The 16,544-nt window shown below is 35.3% G+C and overlaps 1 protein-coding gene across 1 annotated transcript in view; it reads right to left on the reverse strand.

The window, feature by feature from the left end:
• The window catches only part of NMT1 (N-myristoyltransferase 1), a 36,426-nt gene extending 22,955 nt beyond the window's left edge, over positions 1-13,471 (reverse strand). Inside the window, exon 1 of the mRNA XM_039331393.1 lies at positions 13,319-13,471. Coding sequence (XP_039187327.1) covers positions 13,319-13,425 — 107 coding nt within the window. The 5' untranslated portion in view covers positions 13,426-13,471. The remainder of the gene's footprint in view (positions 1-13,318) is intronic.
• Between the last annotated feature and the right edge of the window lie 3,073 nt (positions 13,472-16,544).

The raw sequence follows: 16,544 nt of genomic DNA on the forward strand, positions 1-16,544 counted from the left end.
GTCAGCAACAAAATTAAAAGTTGCAGTCATGTGATATTGTGCTTAATGACCATGGGTGATTCACTTAATGATCCCACAAATGAGATTGTTAGTTTGTTGCAATCATGGGATATCTTGTTTAATGACTATGTTGCTTAGTGATGACTATGTTGCTTAGTGATGGCGTTGCCAGTCCCAAATGTGGTTGTTAAGTGAGCACTCGTTATAATGCTGTTTTCATTAAAATGGATTAATCTTTAACTCACATTCATTTCATGTCCATTTGGATTCCCATAGTTCTACATGTTTTTTTCATCAAAAGAAACCAGGTTGCACTAAAAGAATGCAGGATGGAACTTGAGTCATTTGGAGGTTGACTCAGCCATATTAATACAGAAAATTTTCATGAAGCACAACCTCGCTTAAGGTGCAGCAGTTCAAGGCTAAGTCACATGGCAGAGAAGGTATTTATTATAAGGTCAGAGAAGCTTCAACTAAATTAATCTGAACCTTAAAGAAAAACTAAACCGAGCTTTTAACTATCTTGCATTCTCTCTCTCTCTCTCGGCACATTTAAATGTTTAGAATTAATGGATTTATACACATAAAAACCATTCTGAATCATTTGAATAAAAATATTCACGATCCAAGATGTGATAAAAAAAATGAATAGCTGATCTTGTGATTAAATCACATGAAGTAAGAATGACTTAGCAGAAAAACTCTCAAAAACAACTTGCAACATATATGGTAAGCTTTGAAAGAAAACAGAGACAGTAACCTCCTTATAAGGCCTTCATTACAGAAATCACTAAGATTTTCTAAATATTCCCTAAAACGCTGAACAAGGCCTATTTATTTCAATGACTTTATCATTTTAACCAGAATAAAGAATTGAAATTCAAGTCACTTATATCCTTTCATTTTTATTCAACTCAAAAACTTAATTCAACTCAAAAACTTAATTCATTGCTCTGAGATTACTCTGGTTTATGCTATGATTACTTTGTACTGAATATTTTCACAAACAGGAGTCCTTGAGTAGGAAACAATATATATATATTGGTGAATCTTCCTTTACAGATAATTCTGAAGCAAAAACTATTCAGTAAATTTTGTTTATAAGTTAAACCAAAAGGGTTCAGGTTTGGGTTTTTTTTTTTTCCTGCAATGTTTCAATTATCACACCTGATACAGGTGTGAAATGTTTTTCAATCCAGCTGCTGCTAAGATGCTCTGAGTTAAAAGAACAGTAGGTCTGGGGGATGTTTTCCCAAATATTTCATTTTTTTTTACAGTGGAATAAGTTGATTTTATTCAGGAAATCCAGCATTATTATTTTTGCACAGTGCATCCAGAAGTCATAGCAGAACATATTACAGTGGGGTTAAGGGTTTTTTTAGTTTTAATGTCATGTATTTTATTTAGTTTTATTTTTTCCCCAAAAAGTGATTAGTTACAAATCAATTTAAATCAATTTTTTTTCTTATCCCACAAATATAACAGCCAATACAGCATATATAGGTATTTGTTTTTTCTTTGACTTTCATTCCCACAGTATATGAGGTATCTTACAGTTTTATGATATAAAAGGGATGAAGACACTTCCCAAATTGGGCAACATAACAGTTTGGGATATTTTCATCAAGTTTTAGATCCCTCACTAAAGTACAGCACTATGCTACCTAAATCTAATTTTTATTCATGGAAATTACTGCATGTTTATATGCTCAATCCAGAGATAAAGAGTGACTTTTAAGGCATTTTTAATAAGAAACAGTTTTTTTCCAGCTTTTTATCAAACTTGTTCTTGATGAGATTACGGTACTGTCTGGTATTTTGATAACATAGTAGAAGAAAGAGTTGTTCCATGTTTTCCAGAGAGTATTTAAATATAACTTTATTGTTGATGTTACCTGCAGCAAATTCTTTCTTTCTAATTTATATTACATTTTGTATGAAAAATCCAAATAATTTCATGCTTGTAATACTTGTAATAATCATGCTTGTGATAATTCTAAATTGTAATTAATATTGATAGTTTTTCTTCCTTTATTTCCAATACTCCAAGACATATAAACAATAGATTAATAATTTTAATACTGCATACATATCAATGTAATAACAATATCATGATTTGTAATATAATAAAAGGAAAAATATATAACTATTAAATTATCCATTTTTGTAAAACAGATACAAGAAGAGTTTTCTTTTTTTGTGGATGTTTTATAAATGTATTGGTTGTTTGGGACACATTAAAAATATGCATGTAGTCATATTTTTCTTATGCTTTACAAAAGTTAAATGAAAATTCAGGGGGAAAAAGGTTAGTGAGCTTTTGAGTACACACCCAAAGGCCTACTCCAGAAATATTAAAAGATTTCAAAACTTAAATTTCCTTGACATACTTGAGAAGCATATTAATTGAATCCTATAAATTAACAGAGTTGGGAGAAATTAGAAAATCTGACAATTATTAATCTTTTGGTTGGAAAAAAATACAATAATCTATTTATTCAAGTACACATGGATTAATTATTCAATATTTTAACTCAATAAATCAACATATTTTCATGCTTAATCTTGACTGAATAATACTGAATCAAATGTAACTGAAGAAACAATATTTTAATATAAGTTTAATGTTTATACATAATTGTCTAGTTAACATTTTCTTCACTAAAATATTAAAACTATGAATACAGAAAAGGTTTTCAGTCTGGATTGTTATCTGATGAAGATATACATTGATTTTTTTGTCGCAGCATCAGCTGAAGTTTATATTAATGATTTTTAAACAAAAAGAATTTTATTACATGCACCCATGCTCCAATTTTTTCCCCAAAACAACCCTACTGTATTAAGAGAAATAACCAGTGTAAAGTCATCTGATGAGCTTTTGTGTTGAGAGCTGACTATTCCAGGCCAGTATCTTGATTACATCATTTATTGTACTTGGGTACTTGTATATAAGGTATGAGTCTTCTCTAAGGTTTAACATAATCCTTCATTTGAAGTAAATTCTTTTTTTTTTATTGAAAGTTTTAAAAAGTTTTTACAAATAACAACAAAAAAAACCCTCACCCAACCCCTCCCAAACCACCCCCTCCAACCCCCCCCCCGAGCTTCCCAGAACTGAATATAGGCTTAATTAAAATTTTAAAAACCTAAACAAATTTTAACAACTTATAAAATAGTTAATAATAAAATATATATGACATAAGCATTAAAAAGGAAAGATACTTGAAAAGAAAAAAAAGGAGAAAGAAGAAAAGAAATGGAAAAAAGGGAAAAAAGGAAAAAGTACAATCTATAAAATATCAAAAATTATATACAAATTATAAAAAAGCTAAATTATATTTTTATATCCAATTTATGTTGTATAAAATTTATCCATTTTTCCCATACAGCAAAAAATTTCTCTTGCGATTGCTCCTTTAAAAAAGCCGAAATCTTTGCCATTTCCGCCAGATATGAAACTTTAAAAAACCACTCTTGCAAAGTAGGCAAAGATTCCTTCTTCCAATATTGCCCTACTAACAGCCTTGCGGCTGTGATCAAATTTAACATCAATATAACCTTCTTAGCATCACAATCAATAACAATACCTAACAAAAATAATTGCGGGGTAAATTTTACCCTCTTTCTAAAAATTCTTTGAATATTCCACCATATCTTAATCCAAAAAGCTTTTATATTTTTACACGACCACCAAATATGATAATAAGTGGCATCCAAACAACCACATCTCCAACATTTAGGCTGTAAGTCAGGGTACATAAGAGACATTTTTTGTGGATCAAGGTACCATCTATAAAACATTTTATAAAAATTCTCCCTTAAGTTCTGGGCTTGTGTAAATTTAACATTCCTCACCCAGATAATTTCCCAGGTATCCAGTGGAATTGGTTCACCAAAATTTTGTGCCCATTTAATCATTCAGTCTTTAATTAATTCAGATTCTGAATCCAATTCCACTAGAACCCCGTAAACCTCTTAATGTGAGTTTGTCTTTGATCCTTTACTTGTTTAAAAAGATTTTCATCTTCTCTAAGCCAGCCCATGTTACAATCCATCTTCCATCTATCCACTAATTGTCTATATTGAAACCATGAATAGGTAATATTTTCATGTACTAAATCTTCCAACGATTTTAACTGCCAGTTTTGACCATCCCATCTAAGTGTTGTTGTTAATTGCGAAGTCGTGTCCGACCCGTCGCGACCCCATGGACAATGTTCCTCCAGGTCTTCCTGTCCTCTACCATCTTCTGGAGTCCATTTAAATTCATACCTACTGCTTCAGTGACTCCATCCAGCCATCTCATTCTCTGTCGTCCCCTTCTTCTATTGCCCTCAATCTTTCCCAGCATTAGGCCCTTCTCCAGTGAGTCCTTCCTTCTCATTAGGTGGCCAAAGTATTTGAGTTTCAACTTCAGGATCTGGCCTTCTAAAGAGCAGTCGGGGTTGATCTCTTCTAGGACTGACCGGTTTGAACGCCTTGCAGTCCAAGGGACTCGCAGGAGTCTTCTCCAGCACCATAGTTCAAAGGCCTCAATTCTTTGGCGCTCAGCCTTTCTTATGGTCCAACTTTCACAGCCATACATTGCAACTGGGAAAACCATGGCCTGGACTATACGCACTTTTGTTGGCAGGGTGATGTCTCTGCTTTTTAGAATGCTGTCTAGATTTGCCATAGCTTTTCTCCCCAGGAGCAAGCGTCTTTTAATTTCTTGGCTGCAGTCCCCATCTGAGGTGATCTTGGAGCCCAGAAAAATAAAATCTGTCACTACCTCCATTTCTTCCCCATCTATTTGCCAGGAATTGAGAGGGCCGGATGCCATGATTTTGGTTTTCTTAATGTTGAGTTTCAAGCCAACTTTTGCACTCTCCTTCTTCACCCGCATCAAGAGGCTCTTTAGTTCCTCTTCACTTTCTGCCATTAGAGTGGTATCATCTGCATATCTTAGGTTGTTGATATTTCTCCCGGCAATCTTAATTCCAACTTTTGATTCATCTAGCCCTACCTTTCTCATGATGTGCTCTGCATATAAGTTAAATAGGCAGGGTGACAGTATACAGCCTTGCCGGACTCCTTTTCCAATTTTGAACCAATCAGTGGTTCCGTGTTCGGTTCTCACTGTTGCTTCTTACCCGCATATAGATTTCTCAGGAGACAAATGGGATGGTCTGGTACTCCCATCTCTTTAAGAACTTGCCACAATTTGTTGTGATCCACACAATCAAAGGCTTTTGCATAGTCAATGAAGCAGAAGTAGATGTTTTTCTGGAACTCCCTAGCTTTCTCCATGATCCAGCGTATGTTGGCAATTTGATCTCTAGTTCCTCTGCCTCTTCGAAATCCTGCCTGTACTTCTGGTAGTTCTCGATCCACATACTGCTGGAGTCTAGCTTGTAGGATTTTAAGCATAACTTTACTAGCATGTGAAATGAGTGCAATGGTGCGATAGTTTGAACATTCTTTGGCATTGCCTTTCTTTGGAATTGGAATGTAAACTGACCTTTTCCAATCTGTGGCCACTGTTGAGTTTTCCAAATTTGCTGGCAAATTGAGTGTAGCACTTTTACTGCATCGTTTTTTAAGATTTTGAATAGCTCAGCTGGAATACTGTCACCTCCACTAGCTTTGTTATTGCTCAGATTTTCTAAGGCCCATTTCACTTCACATTCTAGGATGTCTGGTTCGAGGTCAGTGACCATCTCATTGTGGTTATCTGGGATATTAAGCTCATTCTTGTATAGTTCTTCTGTGTAGTTTTGCCATCTCTTCTTAATCTCTTCTGCCTCTGTTAGGTCTCTGCCATTTTGGTCCTTTATCATGCCCATCTTTGCATGAAACGTTCCCTTCATATCTCCAATTTTCTTGAAGAGATCTCTGGTCCTCCCTATTCTGTTGTTTTCTTCTATTTCTTTGCACTGTTCATTTAAGAAGGTATTCTTATCTCTTCTAGCTATTCTCTGGAATTCTGTATTCAATTGGGTGTATCTTTCTCTTTCTCCTTTGCCTTTCGCTTCCCTTCTTTCCTCAGCTATTTGCAAAGCTTCCTCAGACAGCCATTTTGCTTTCTTGCATTTCTTTTTCTTTGGGATGGTTTTAGTTGCTACCTCTTGTACAATGTTGCGAACTTCCATCCATAGTTCTTCAGGCACTCTGTCTATCAGATCCAGTTCCTTAAATCTATTTGTCACCTCTACTGTATATTCATCAGGAATATGATTTAGTTCATACCTGAGTGGCCTAGTGCTTTTCCCTACTTTTTTTCAATTTAAGCCTAAATTTTGCAACGAGAAGCTCATGATCTGAGCCACAGTCAGCTCCTGGTCTTGTTTTTACTGACTGTATAGAGCTTCTCCATCTTTGGCTGCAGAGCACATAGTCAATCTGATTTCTATGTTGACCGTCTGGTGATGTCCATGTGTAGAGCCGTCTCTTGGGTTGTTGGAAAAGAGTGTTTGTTATGACCATCGTATTCTCTTGACAAACCCATCTAAGTAGTTGTGTATAAGAAACCCTATCCATTTTAACTCCTCTCCTTATCCCCTCTATCGCATGCCAAGGTATAGCCCATAGAGGTATTTTAAAATCACTCTTGTAATATTTCCTCCAAACCCGAAGTAAAGAAATCCTTATAATATGTGATTTAAAAACTCGATCCACTTTTTTATTAAAAATTAAGTAGGCATGCCATCCAAAAAGTAAATCCCAACCCTCCAGATGGAGTATTTCTACATTTGTTAAATTCACCCAGTCACTAATCAATGTTAAAGCCACTGCATCATAATATAATTTCAAATTTGGTACCTTGAGTCCCCCTCTCTCACGGAAGTCTTGCATGATTTTAAGCTTTACCCTTGGTTTTTTCCCTGCCCAAATGAATTTATTAATGCCTTTCTGCCATTCATTTAAGTTAACCTCATTCTTTAAAATAGGTAGCATTTGAAACAAAAAGAGAAATTTTGGTAGGACATTCATTTTAATCACTGCAATTCTACCCATAAGAGATAGCTGTAACTTATCCCAATTCTTCAAGTCTTTCTGTACCCTGATCCACAACCTTTCATAATTATTCTTATACAATTTTACATTAGAAACAGATAAAATAACCCCCAGATATTTTACCTTGTCAACAACTTCAAAATCAGTTAAATTAACCAAAATCTGCTTATCCCGATTAGTCATGTTTTTAGGTAATATTTTGGTCTCATTTGAAGTAAATTCTTAATGGAATTTTCTTCTAGAAAAGATTTCAAGAGCATTTAATAAAGTTCAATGTAACTTTATTTCAGCTGACCCCCCCCCCTTATAATCTATACACTGCGATAATGGATGGGGAGAAAAGTAAACATTTTCCTGTTGGAACAATTATTTTATTTCAGAAAAAAGTCATATCTATGTGATGTTTCCTCTAACACTAATCAGTTCTATTCTTTGTTTAGATTGCACTGTGCCCTGGATTAATCTTAATATGGCTCTGTGCAGAAGTTCTCAGTCTGAAAGTAGCTAATGATTGTTTATTATCTTTTCAAACCTAACTTTTACATAGTCTTTGGTATAAAATTAAATTACAAAAGCAGCCAAGTGAGACAAATTGTCTGAGGAATACAATATTACAAGAAATGCTGTATATGTAAAAGTTGTGAATGTAATACGCTTGTTTTGTGATGCTCCTGAGAATTCTTAAGCGCAAAAAGCAAAGTCTGATTGGAAATTCCCCAATCTCAAACTGCATGAAAGCTGCAGTGTATTACCAAATCCTATATAGCTGGTCTGACTGAGAAGCCATTCAGTCAACTTCTAGTAGGGTGAACTTATTTATTTATATCAAACAACCAAAGTGAGTTTCAAAGTGTGCATCATTTATCTAAATAGAGGTTCATTAATTAGTGGAGGCTTCCGGTTTTGTGCAGTAGTGCAGCAGCAGAGGGTTCACGGGACTCTGCACTCTACGGCCAATTTTTTTTTCTGTTTGGGGACCCTAAATGGGCCTAAACCCACCCCGAAGATGCAAAAAAGGAGGGGTGCCCTGCCAACCGTGGAGACAGCAGGCGATCTGGTCATCTGGGGAAAGCCCTCCAGAAACTAGTAGAAGAAAGGCTAGCTTCACTCCAGAGTCTAGCCCAAGCTACAAGCAGCTGAAGCCAAAGAGCACTAATTTAAGCTTGATTATAAACAACGTGTTTGGAACTGGATAAGAACACTGATTCTCTCTCTTCTACTTGATAATTGATTTCCTGGGGAAAAAACCCCAAGAACCAAAAATCATCTGAAAATGAGAAAGAGGGAGACTTTTGCTCCACCCTCCCAGACAGAAGCGGCGAATTAAACTTTTATGGGGAACAGAAATACATTCAAATGAAATGAATATAAGACTTAAATCTGGATAAGTTTGAAACTGGTGGAATTAGTTAAGATTTTCTTTTCAAAAGATTATTGATGAAAAGAGAAGAAAGTAATTGCTTGTTTTGAAAACTGAAAAATGAACTGGTGCTGACATCTAGTGGTGGATGAAAATATACAATTGTAGTTGCTCTGATACAGGAATTGGAGAAAGCCCAGAAAAAGATAACCTGTTTTTGTGACTTTCAATGTTTTAACTAAACAGACAACAGCTGCAACAAAGAAAAGAAAACATTTTGAACTATCTACAAAGTGAGAACCTTAGGGGAAAAAACTGATCTTCCTGGATTATAAATACTTACTGAACTGTGACCCCTCCAGAGATGTGGACAGATTCGGCTGCAGCGCTGATCTGATGCTAGTGCTGGGGATTCTTTGGAAATCGATTGTACAATGGGCTGCTTAAGGGAATGTTGAGCCTGAGAACGTTCTTAAGACTCCAGCTACAGCTTTTTTTTTTTAGGAATGACTTGCTCTGCCCAGTTGGACCCCAGGTCTGGGGAGGGAAGGCACCCCCTACCCCAGGCCTTCCACAAGCTGATCCTCCCAGTGCTGGGTTCAGCGCTGTTAGGGTAGCTATGATGGAAATGATAGAATCCACCAACATTTTATCTCTATTACCTGCCTTAGACCGGGAGCCAATCTATCACGTCCGCCTGGGCTGAAGACCAAGTCAAGAATGGGGAGTGGCTACCTCAGGATGGGCGTGACAAATTGGCTGACCCGGTCTAATGGGCGGGAAGGCAGAGTTAACTCATTGGTGGATTCTACGTCTCCAGTGCTGGAAAAAAGAGAGTGGCCTCATGCTGTTCTCGGACAAGCTGACAAGCTTATTGGGTGGGACTCCTGCCTTTGTTGCATCTCAGCAGGAAGCAGCATAAAGCAGCAGCTCTCTCTCTCTCTCTCTCACTCACACACACACACAAACACACACTTTAGTGGCAGACCAAGGACTGGAGAGACCCAGCCCAATAAGAATGTGTGTCAGCTTGTCGGAGAACAGCGTGAAGCTAGCTTGCCAGGTGAGCAGAAGATCGGAGAGAGGGGGGGAGGAGGGAGGGAGACAGAGAGGGAGGGAGGGAGGGAGAGAGAGAGAGAGAGAACTCATGCACAGCAGCCTCTATTTCTTTTTAATTAAACTCTTCAATCAAGCTCCCCCCCAAACGGGTCCAAGTGGCTCTTTGAGTGTTTAAGATTGCCGACCCCTGCCTTAGTTCTAGGTTGCTTCTCTCCTTGATTAGTTTACATCGTTTCTTGTCCTGTTCTCAGGTGCTTTGGAGAATAGCTTGACTCCCTCTTCTTTGTGGCAACCTGAGATATAGGAACAACGCTATCATGTCACTCCTAGTCCTTCTTTTCATAAACTAGACATACCCAATTCCAGCAACTGTTCTTTATATGTTTTAGCCTCCAGTCCCCTAATCATCTTTGCTGTTCTTGTTTTTTAATTTATATTTTCTAAATAATATGTGCTAACTTTACACATTTTATTTATACTTTTTTATTTATACTTTTGACCACAACTGACTTCAATGGTTAAGTCTAAGAATATAAACACATAAGCTAACACATGGAACTGTTCACCTTCCCCTATTAAAGAGATTGCTAGTTTGTTTCACTACCGCTTCCCTTACTACAAGGTGATAAATTAACAAATCAAAGGTTTTGCTCACTATCTTCATACATATCTTTTCAAGTCCAACTAGAAAACGAATTATGACTACTGGGAAGAGACATTTATTGCTGATTTGTCTTGAAATCTCAATAACATTTAATACCAAAAAGTACAATATTGTTCTGAGATCTAATGTAAGAAATAACTGCCTGAATCTAGTAAGTAAATTCCAGAAAATGAATATTAGCCATTTTCACTAACCACTTTTTGAAATGTCACCAAGTTTCATCTTGCTCAAATAGTAATTAACTATAAAGTCACACAAGATTTATCAGGAAATTTCAGATAAAACATTATAAATATGATGTTTTCCTCTTCCATTTCAGATGGAAAATAATCCACACAAAATAATTTCTGTTCTGATGTATTCTGGGAATAGAGATGGACTAGATAAATTTCAGACTGAATCCAGTATCAAAAAACACTTGGAATATGGGATTACTCTATTTGAGACAAGATTGTACTCCACCTAGGAAGCCAAGATAGATTCAAAAGTACCTCCCCAAATTGTGGATGTGTTTTTTAAAAAGATGTTATGACTAGAAGCAGTTTTGATTAATTTAAATTGACATACCATATCTATAGTCATTCCTGGAAAATAAGGATCTGTCTACATTTGTAAATATGTTCCATGTTACATATATCAATAGCATAGAAACATATGTAGTATTCCAAGTTGAGATACTGGGTTTCATGTATAATCTGGGAACAGAATACCTGATTTTAATACGAATACGAATCTGCATGTATCCTCAAATCATCATCTGAACATACTACAGCTATATGGGAAACTAAATAAATCGGGAAAACAAAGCAAAGTAGCCTATAAATCTTTGTCCTATGTCTGTGTTTTGATTTAAAAAAAATACTGTTTTATTATTGCCTATGTTTTACCTATTTCTGAATTGCTTTATGTAACTTTTCAGGTACAACTGGAATAATAATCTTTTAAACAAATGAATACAAGTAATACAAGATTACACTACAAGAGAGGAAGAGAAGAATCATAGTTCTTGTGCTAATTTGGCTCCTTTGAATGCCCCCAAAATCACATTATACACTAGCTGTACTGAAGCTAAGCACATCTGGATCAGTACAATGTTAAACATTGCTTTGAATTCCATAATGGAATCAAATTTTTAAAATCAATCTTTGCCATTCCATATGATAAAATAAGTCACCTATAAACCATTCTTTTCAGTTTAGTCTTTAACATGCCATAAACAAAGTATAGGTGTATTGCTTTTACATATTCCAGATTTTTTAAAATAAAAATCCAGGTCACATTCTACAAGGAAAAATATTTATTACACACATCACCAAAACTGAATTTAGATTCTGACAGCTGAGTTATCAACTGAAAAGAATTCTGTAATCTTGGCCAAATCAATGGTGTCAAGCATACCGATACAGTGGATATATTGCTAAATTCTCTTTGTGATGAGAATCAATATCGTTTTCTAAGATGTTCTGAATCTCAGATGTAGTAGATTAATTTTAACAGACCACATATTCATGGGTTTCTTTTGAGAACGGGCCTGGAGTTAATATTTTTGCCTTTTCCTCTCCCTTCTCTAATATGATAGGCAAATATTCAACAATACAGCTCCTATCATAACTGCATTTCTGTACAGGAATAGATAGGGGTAGGAAGTGCCCTAGCTGATTTCTGAATAGTCATCAAATTGTTAAAAATGTAGGAGCTCCTTCCAGATAAATTATGATATAAAACAGTAAAACATAATGGGAAATCTATTTATTTTCATATGTTATACAATAGTAATAGAACTACACAATAAAAAGCCCGTTTTGTGAGAAGCACAGGCTGATTAAATAGTTTACAACTGAAAAGATAGAGGGTATCATCTTTGGAAGTGGGGGTGGCTGCTCGTCTGAGAAAGAGATCACAACGTTCAGACACCGGCTTATCAAAGAAATAGATATCCTGCACACTATCCCTCTTATTATTGTATACAAGTATGACTCTTATTTGCTAACCACAGGAAAGCCTGAATAAATTTATTATCTTTTCAATCCTGAATAAATGTATTATCTTTTCTTTCAATAAACCAATATAACTGGATGACATTGACATATATTTGAAACCTTCCTTTAGTTGCAGGGAGTATGTTACATAGTAAAAAGAATGTGACCTTATCAACTTCATGAAAACTTGCTACTTGTGAGGCATTTTGACCTAGTTTATATATTAGATGACAATAATATTACCCTGCAAAACAAGCAATTGGTTGCCAACTATCACAACCTTCAACATTCTATACAGTTCAAAGTTTATGGATTCAAAAAAAATATCTAGCCAAATATATTTTAGCTTGATATTTTGTATACCTCAGCCAAACCATAATTTACTGTGCACTATTTTTTCCACTAACTTCATTCTGTATTATGTTCTTTATCTCAACTTGTTGGATTTCCTTTTTCTTAACATTCATGCCTTTGAAAATATTTTTTCTAGGATTTGTTTGAAGTTTTAATTCTACGGAAATGGACAGTTTCCTCTTCTTTTATAAACACTTCTATAGCTGTGCTATGAACATTTCGTGTCATTACATCAACACAATCACTTGGTATCAGACTGCATGTTTTTGTCCTTACTGAAACAGAATCTTAAATTTTCCAGTACTTAGACATGATGGTTTGGTTTTCTTTTGTTTTCACACCGGATTGCCCTGAAGCTGAGCCGGAAGAAGGAAATTCGTGATCTAAGCAACTCTGCACGCAAACCTCTTGGTAGCTCTTAGCGTACCTAGCTAAAAGCATACAGATTACAGCGAAACATGTCTGTAATAAGACTCTGAAGAGTCATTGTCAAAGCACATAAAACTGAGCTGAGAAAATGGAACGTTTTGCCTCAATAAAGAAAGTAAGCACCATGAGCCGTTCCTGCAATTCAACACCCTAATTTAGCCCAAGTCACCAAATATCTCAGTCCTAAGCTATGGTCCCATTAGGGTCTTGGGGCATACGTCAGGCCCAACAATTGCTGAGCTTTTCCAGTCATGCTGCTGTGGTCGGTAATCATTGGTGTTTCTTTGAGAACAGGCAAAGCAACCAACCATTCAGCACACAACATCTAGGGCCCCCCCACCCAATCAAGTGCTACGCAAAGGAAAGTGGGCTAGGCCTCGTTCACGTTCCCCCTTTCCTCCCTCCCTTCTACAACAATACCACGGCGGCTCCACTGCGAGGGATTTTGCTCCATGAGATTCAGCACCCGCTTGCCTTTGGTTGTAATTGTGCTCGTCATCGTTCTCACAATCGCTGCAATGTTGGTGATTATTCTCCTCGTCTGCTGTCCCCTTCACCGCTGTCTCACTGTCGTCCGCCATCTTGGTAAAGGGAAGCCTCGTCGGCTGACGCAGTTGCGCAGTGCCCAAAGCCAAATCGGGATTGGACGCCCAACTGCAGTGCGCTGTGGGATTTGTAGGCAACAGTGTAATTAAGAAACCCTTATTTAAGCAATAAAGGGCGTGGGACCAAAGTGCCCATGAATCTTTGTGGAAAGGTTCCCAATACTAAGCTAATTATCTCTTATCTCCTCTGGCTTTCTTGCTAGCAGAGTTGCCCTAAATGATAGGAAAGATGGGAATTTTACTTAATTTATTGTTTATTACAAAAAAAATTGTATCCCCAAATTTTGACCTGTTTATTGCAAATAAAAATATTAAAAAATAACATTAACATAGAAAGTACTAACTAAAACAGGCAAATTATCAACATAACATTAAAGTCAATAAAAAAGCAACCTAAAACTACCCAAATATCATTTAATTCCTAAGGGCTGAGAAGAACACAATCAACTTAATTGCTTTCCTAAAATTCAGCCAGATGAGGGCTGATTAACCCTCTAGGGAAGATTTCTTCCATGTAATGGAGTTCTAATTTTGGAATAACCCCATTTTAGATATGGAACAGTCTTTTCAAGGATAGATTAAAACCTATCTGCCTAGATTATTTTGTTGACTTGTTAGGTACTCTTATATTTACTTGGCAATGTAATTATATTTCATTAGATTTTATCAAATTCTTTGAACAGTAGGTGACATCCAATTATTACTCTCCTGTCCTCTATTTTAATCCTGAAACTGGTAGGTTTTAACCAGTGCTTCAGAGCAATACAAAGCCATATTTTTGGCCTCTGTTGGAAACAAAATGTTGGATTAAGATGGTTTTTCGTCTGGTCCAGGAACATTATTATGTTCTTACTGATCAAAAGAGGAAAACATTCAAAAGCCAAAATGCTCAGCAAAGCTGAAGCTATATTTGAACCTTTGTATTAATTTGTTTTGTTAATAAAGATCTTTTTATTATAGGCTTTAGTCCCATAATTTTCCTAGGAAATGGTTCACTGAGTCAGCAGGACTCAATGTAGAGTAAATGGCAGGTATGAGGTATCCATTGAACATCATTCCAAGCAAACTGGCTGTGATGAACATTAGTCTTGACAATTTTACCCAATTTATTTAAAACTGTAGGAAAGGCATAAATTAGTTTCATCTTAGAAATTGTTTTTTTACCTAGACTCATTCCCAATATTCTTGTACAAAAATAAAGGGATTCTGATATTTTTGGGTATATGTAGTTAATTTCCAGCTCCAAAAAAATAATCTACGTTTTATACAACATTCTCAGCTATTTGAGATTAAGGAATAGGTCAGCTAGATAAATGAATAAAGTTCCTTGATCATGGCTAAGCCCTGGACACCAGAATTGCGCAAGAAGGCAAAGTATATGCATAATAGTTTTTGTAGTTATGAATAGGAAAGAGTGCAGTCTATAGCTTTTATTAACCTACTATATATATTATGCACAAAATATGCTAAAAGTAATGGATTACAACTTCTATACTTACCAGAAAATGATTGCACAAAGAAGTTGTAATCAATGCATCTCTAGAAGATATAATCTGAGGGAAATTGTATAGGGAATTGTATATAATTATTTTTCCTGAATCAATCATTCAAGGTTTATTAAAACGAGTACATCAATGTTTATATAGCTTATATATCTGATTAATTCTAATAGTACAATCTTAAACATTTACTCAGAAGAAAGGTCCACAATGGATTTATTTCTAGATAAATGAACATTTTACCCCAACAGATGGCACTAATGGACAAGCTGATCTTTCTGAAGCTAAGTACGGTGAGCATATTTAACATTTAGATGTGAGAACTAGGAAGTTCAAAAATTATCCTGGAAGAAGGAAACTACTTCTGTAACATTGCAAGAAACTTGTATAGATGTTTCTCAATTATCATCAAGTTTGACTCAAAGGAAAAATTACCTGGGATAGAAATAATTGCCTATTCATTTTGTACAAAAACCCTTAATTTTTAACTTTTTAAGTTATCTTAAATATGGCCTTTCTGAAATCGTTATGTTATGTATAATTTGGCACATAAACACAAAATAACAATTATGAATATATGATCGTGATTTATATTACATCATATTACACAATATCTTTGACCCATTTTTTAAAAAAGTTTTATTGAATAACAAAAAAGAAAAGAAAGAAAAATAATTAAAAACATCGAACGTGGTAAATCATTTGACAAACATCTCAGTTCATGTTGACATTAATTACAGATAAAACTCTTTACAATAACATCCTTCTAATTTCAATCTTAACTTATCTCATTACAATAACTTCCCTATTTTTGTTTTTTTTTCCCCACCATCTATAGAATTTATTCCATATTTGGTAAAAAAACTTTCATCCTGATTTTTTAGTCTTTTAGTTAACCTATCTAATTCTGCGCAATACATAATTTTCTGAATTAAAATTTCCCCACTAGGTACAGCCGTAGCTTTCTAGTTTTGAGCGAATAATATCCTTGCCGCTGTAACCACATGAATAAATAAATACATATCCTCTTTACTAACATTTTTTTCAAGGATTCCTAACAACGTTTTAGGTTTGTACTGGATGTGTAACATAATCATTTCTGTCACCCATTCCCAAACCATATGCCAGTACACCTGTGCTTCCTTACATGTCCACCAAATATGAAAAAAAGTGCCCCTTTCTTTTTTGCATTTCCAACATAAAGATGAATATCCTTTATACATTTTGGCTAATCTGGCTGGAGGGAGATGCCATCTGTACACCATCTTATACAGATTTTCTTTGTATGGTGACGCCAATGTAATTTTATTGTTTCGTGTCCATACCTGCTGCCATTGGTCCAAATTAATATTGTATCCTAGATCAATCGCCCATGTCACCATTGTCTTTGACCCATTTTTAATTCAGGATTATATATCATCAGACTGATTGAAATTCTCCAAGGCTTTCAAAAGTTTCCAAACCTCTCATCTATTTTTAAACCCAATATGCTAATAAATTCTGTATGCATGGTTGCCCTTGCAAATATTATCTCAATAATCCTATAAGATTGGTAGTCAAAAGTCACTATTGAGTTTAATAGCTTAGTAGGGATTT

The sequence above is a fragment of the Crotalus tigris genome, unplaced genomic scaffold (assembly GCF_016545835.1).
Source record: "Crotalus tigris isolate CLP2741 ecotype Arizona unplaced genomic scaffold, ASM1654583v1 scf7180000024437.13266115, whole genome shotgun sequence".
NCBI classification, from domain to species: domain Eukaryota; kingdom Metazoa; phylum Chordata; class Lepidosauria; order Squamata; family Viperidae; genus Crotalus; species Crotalus tigris.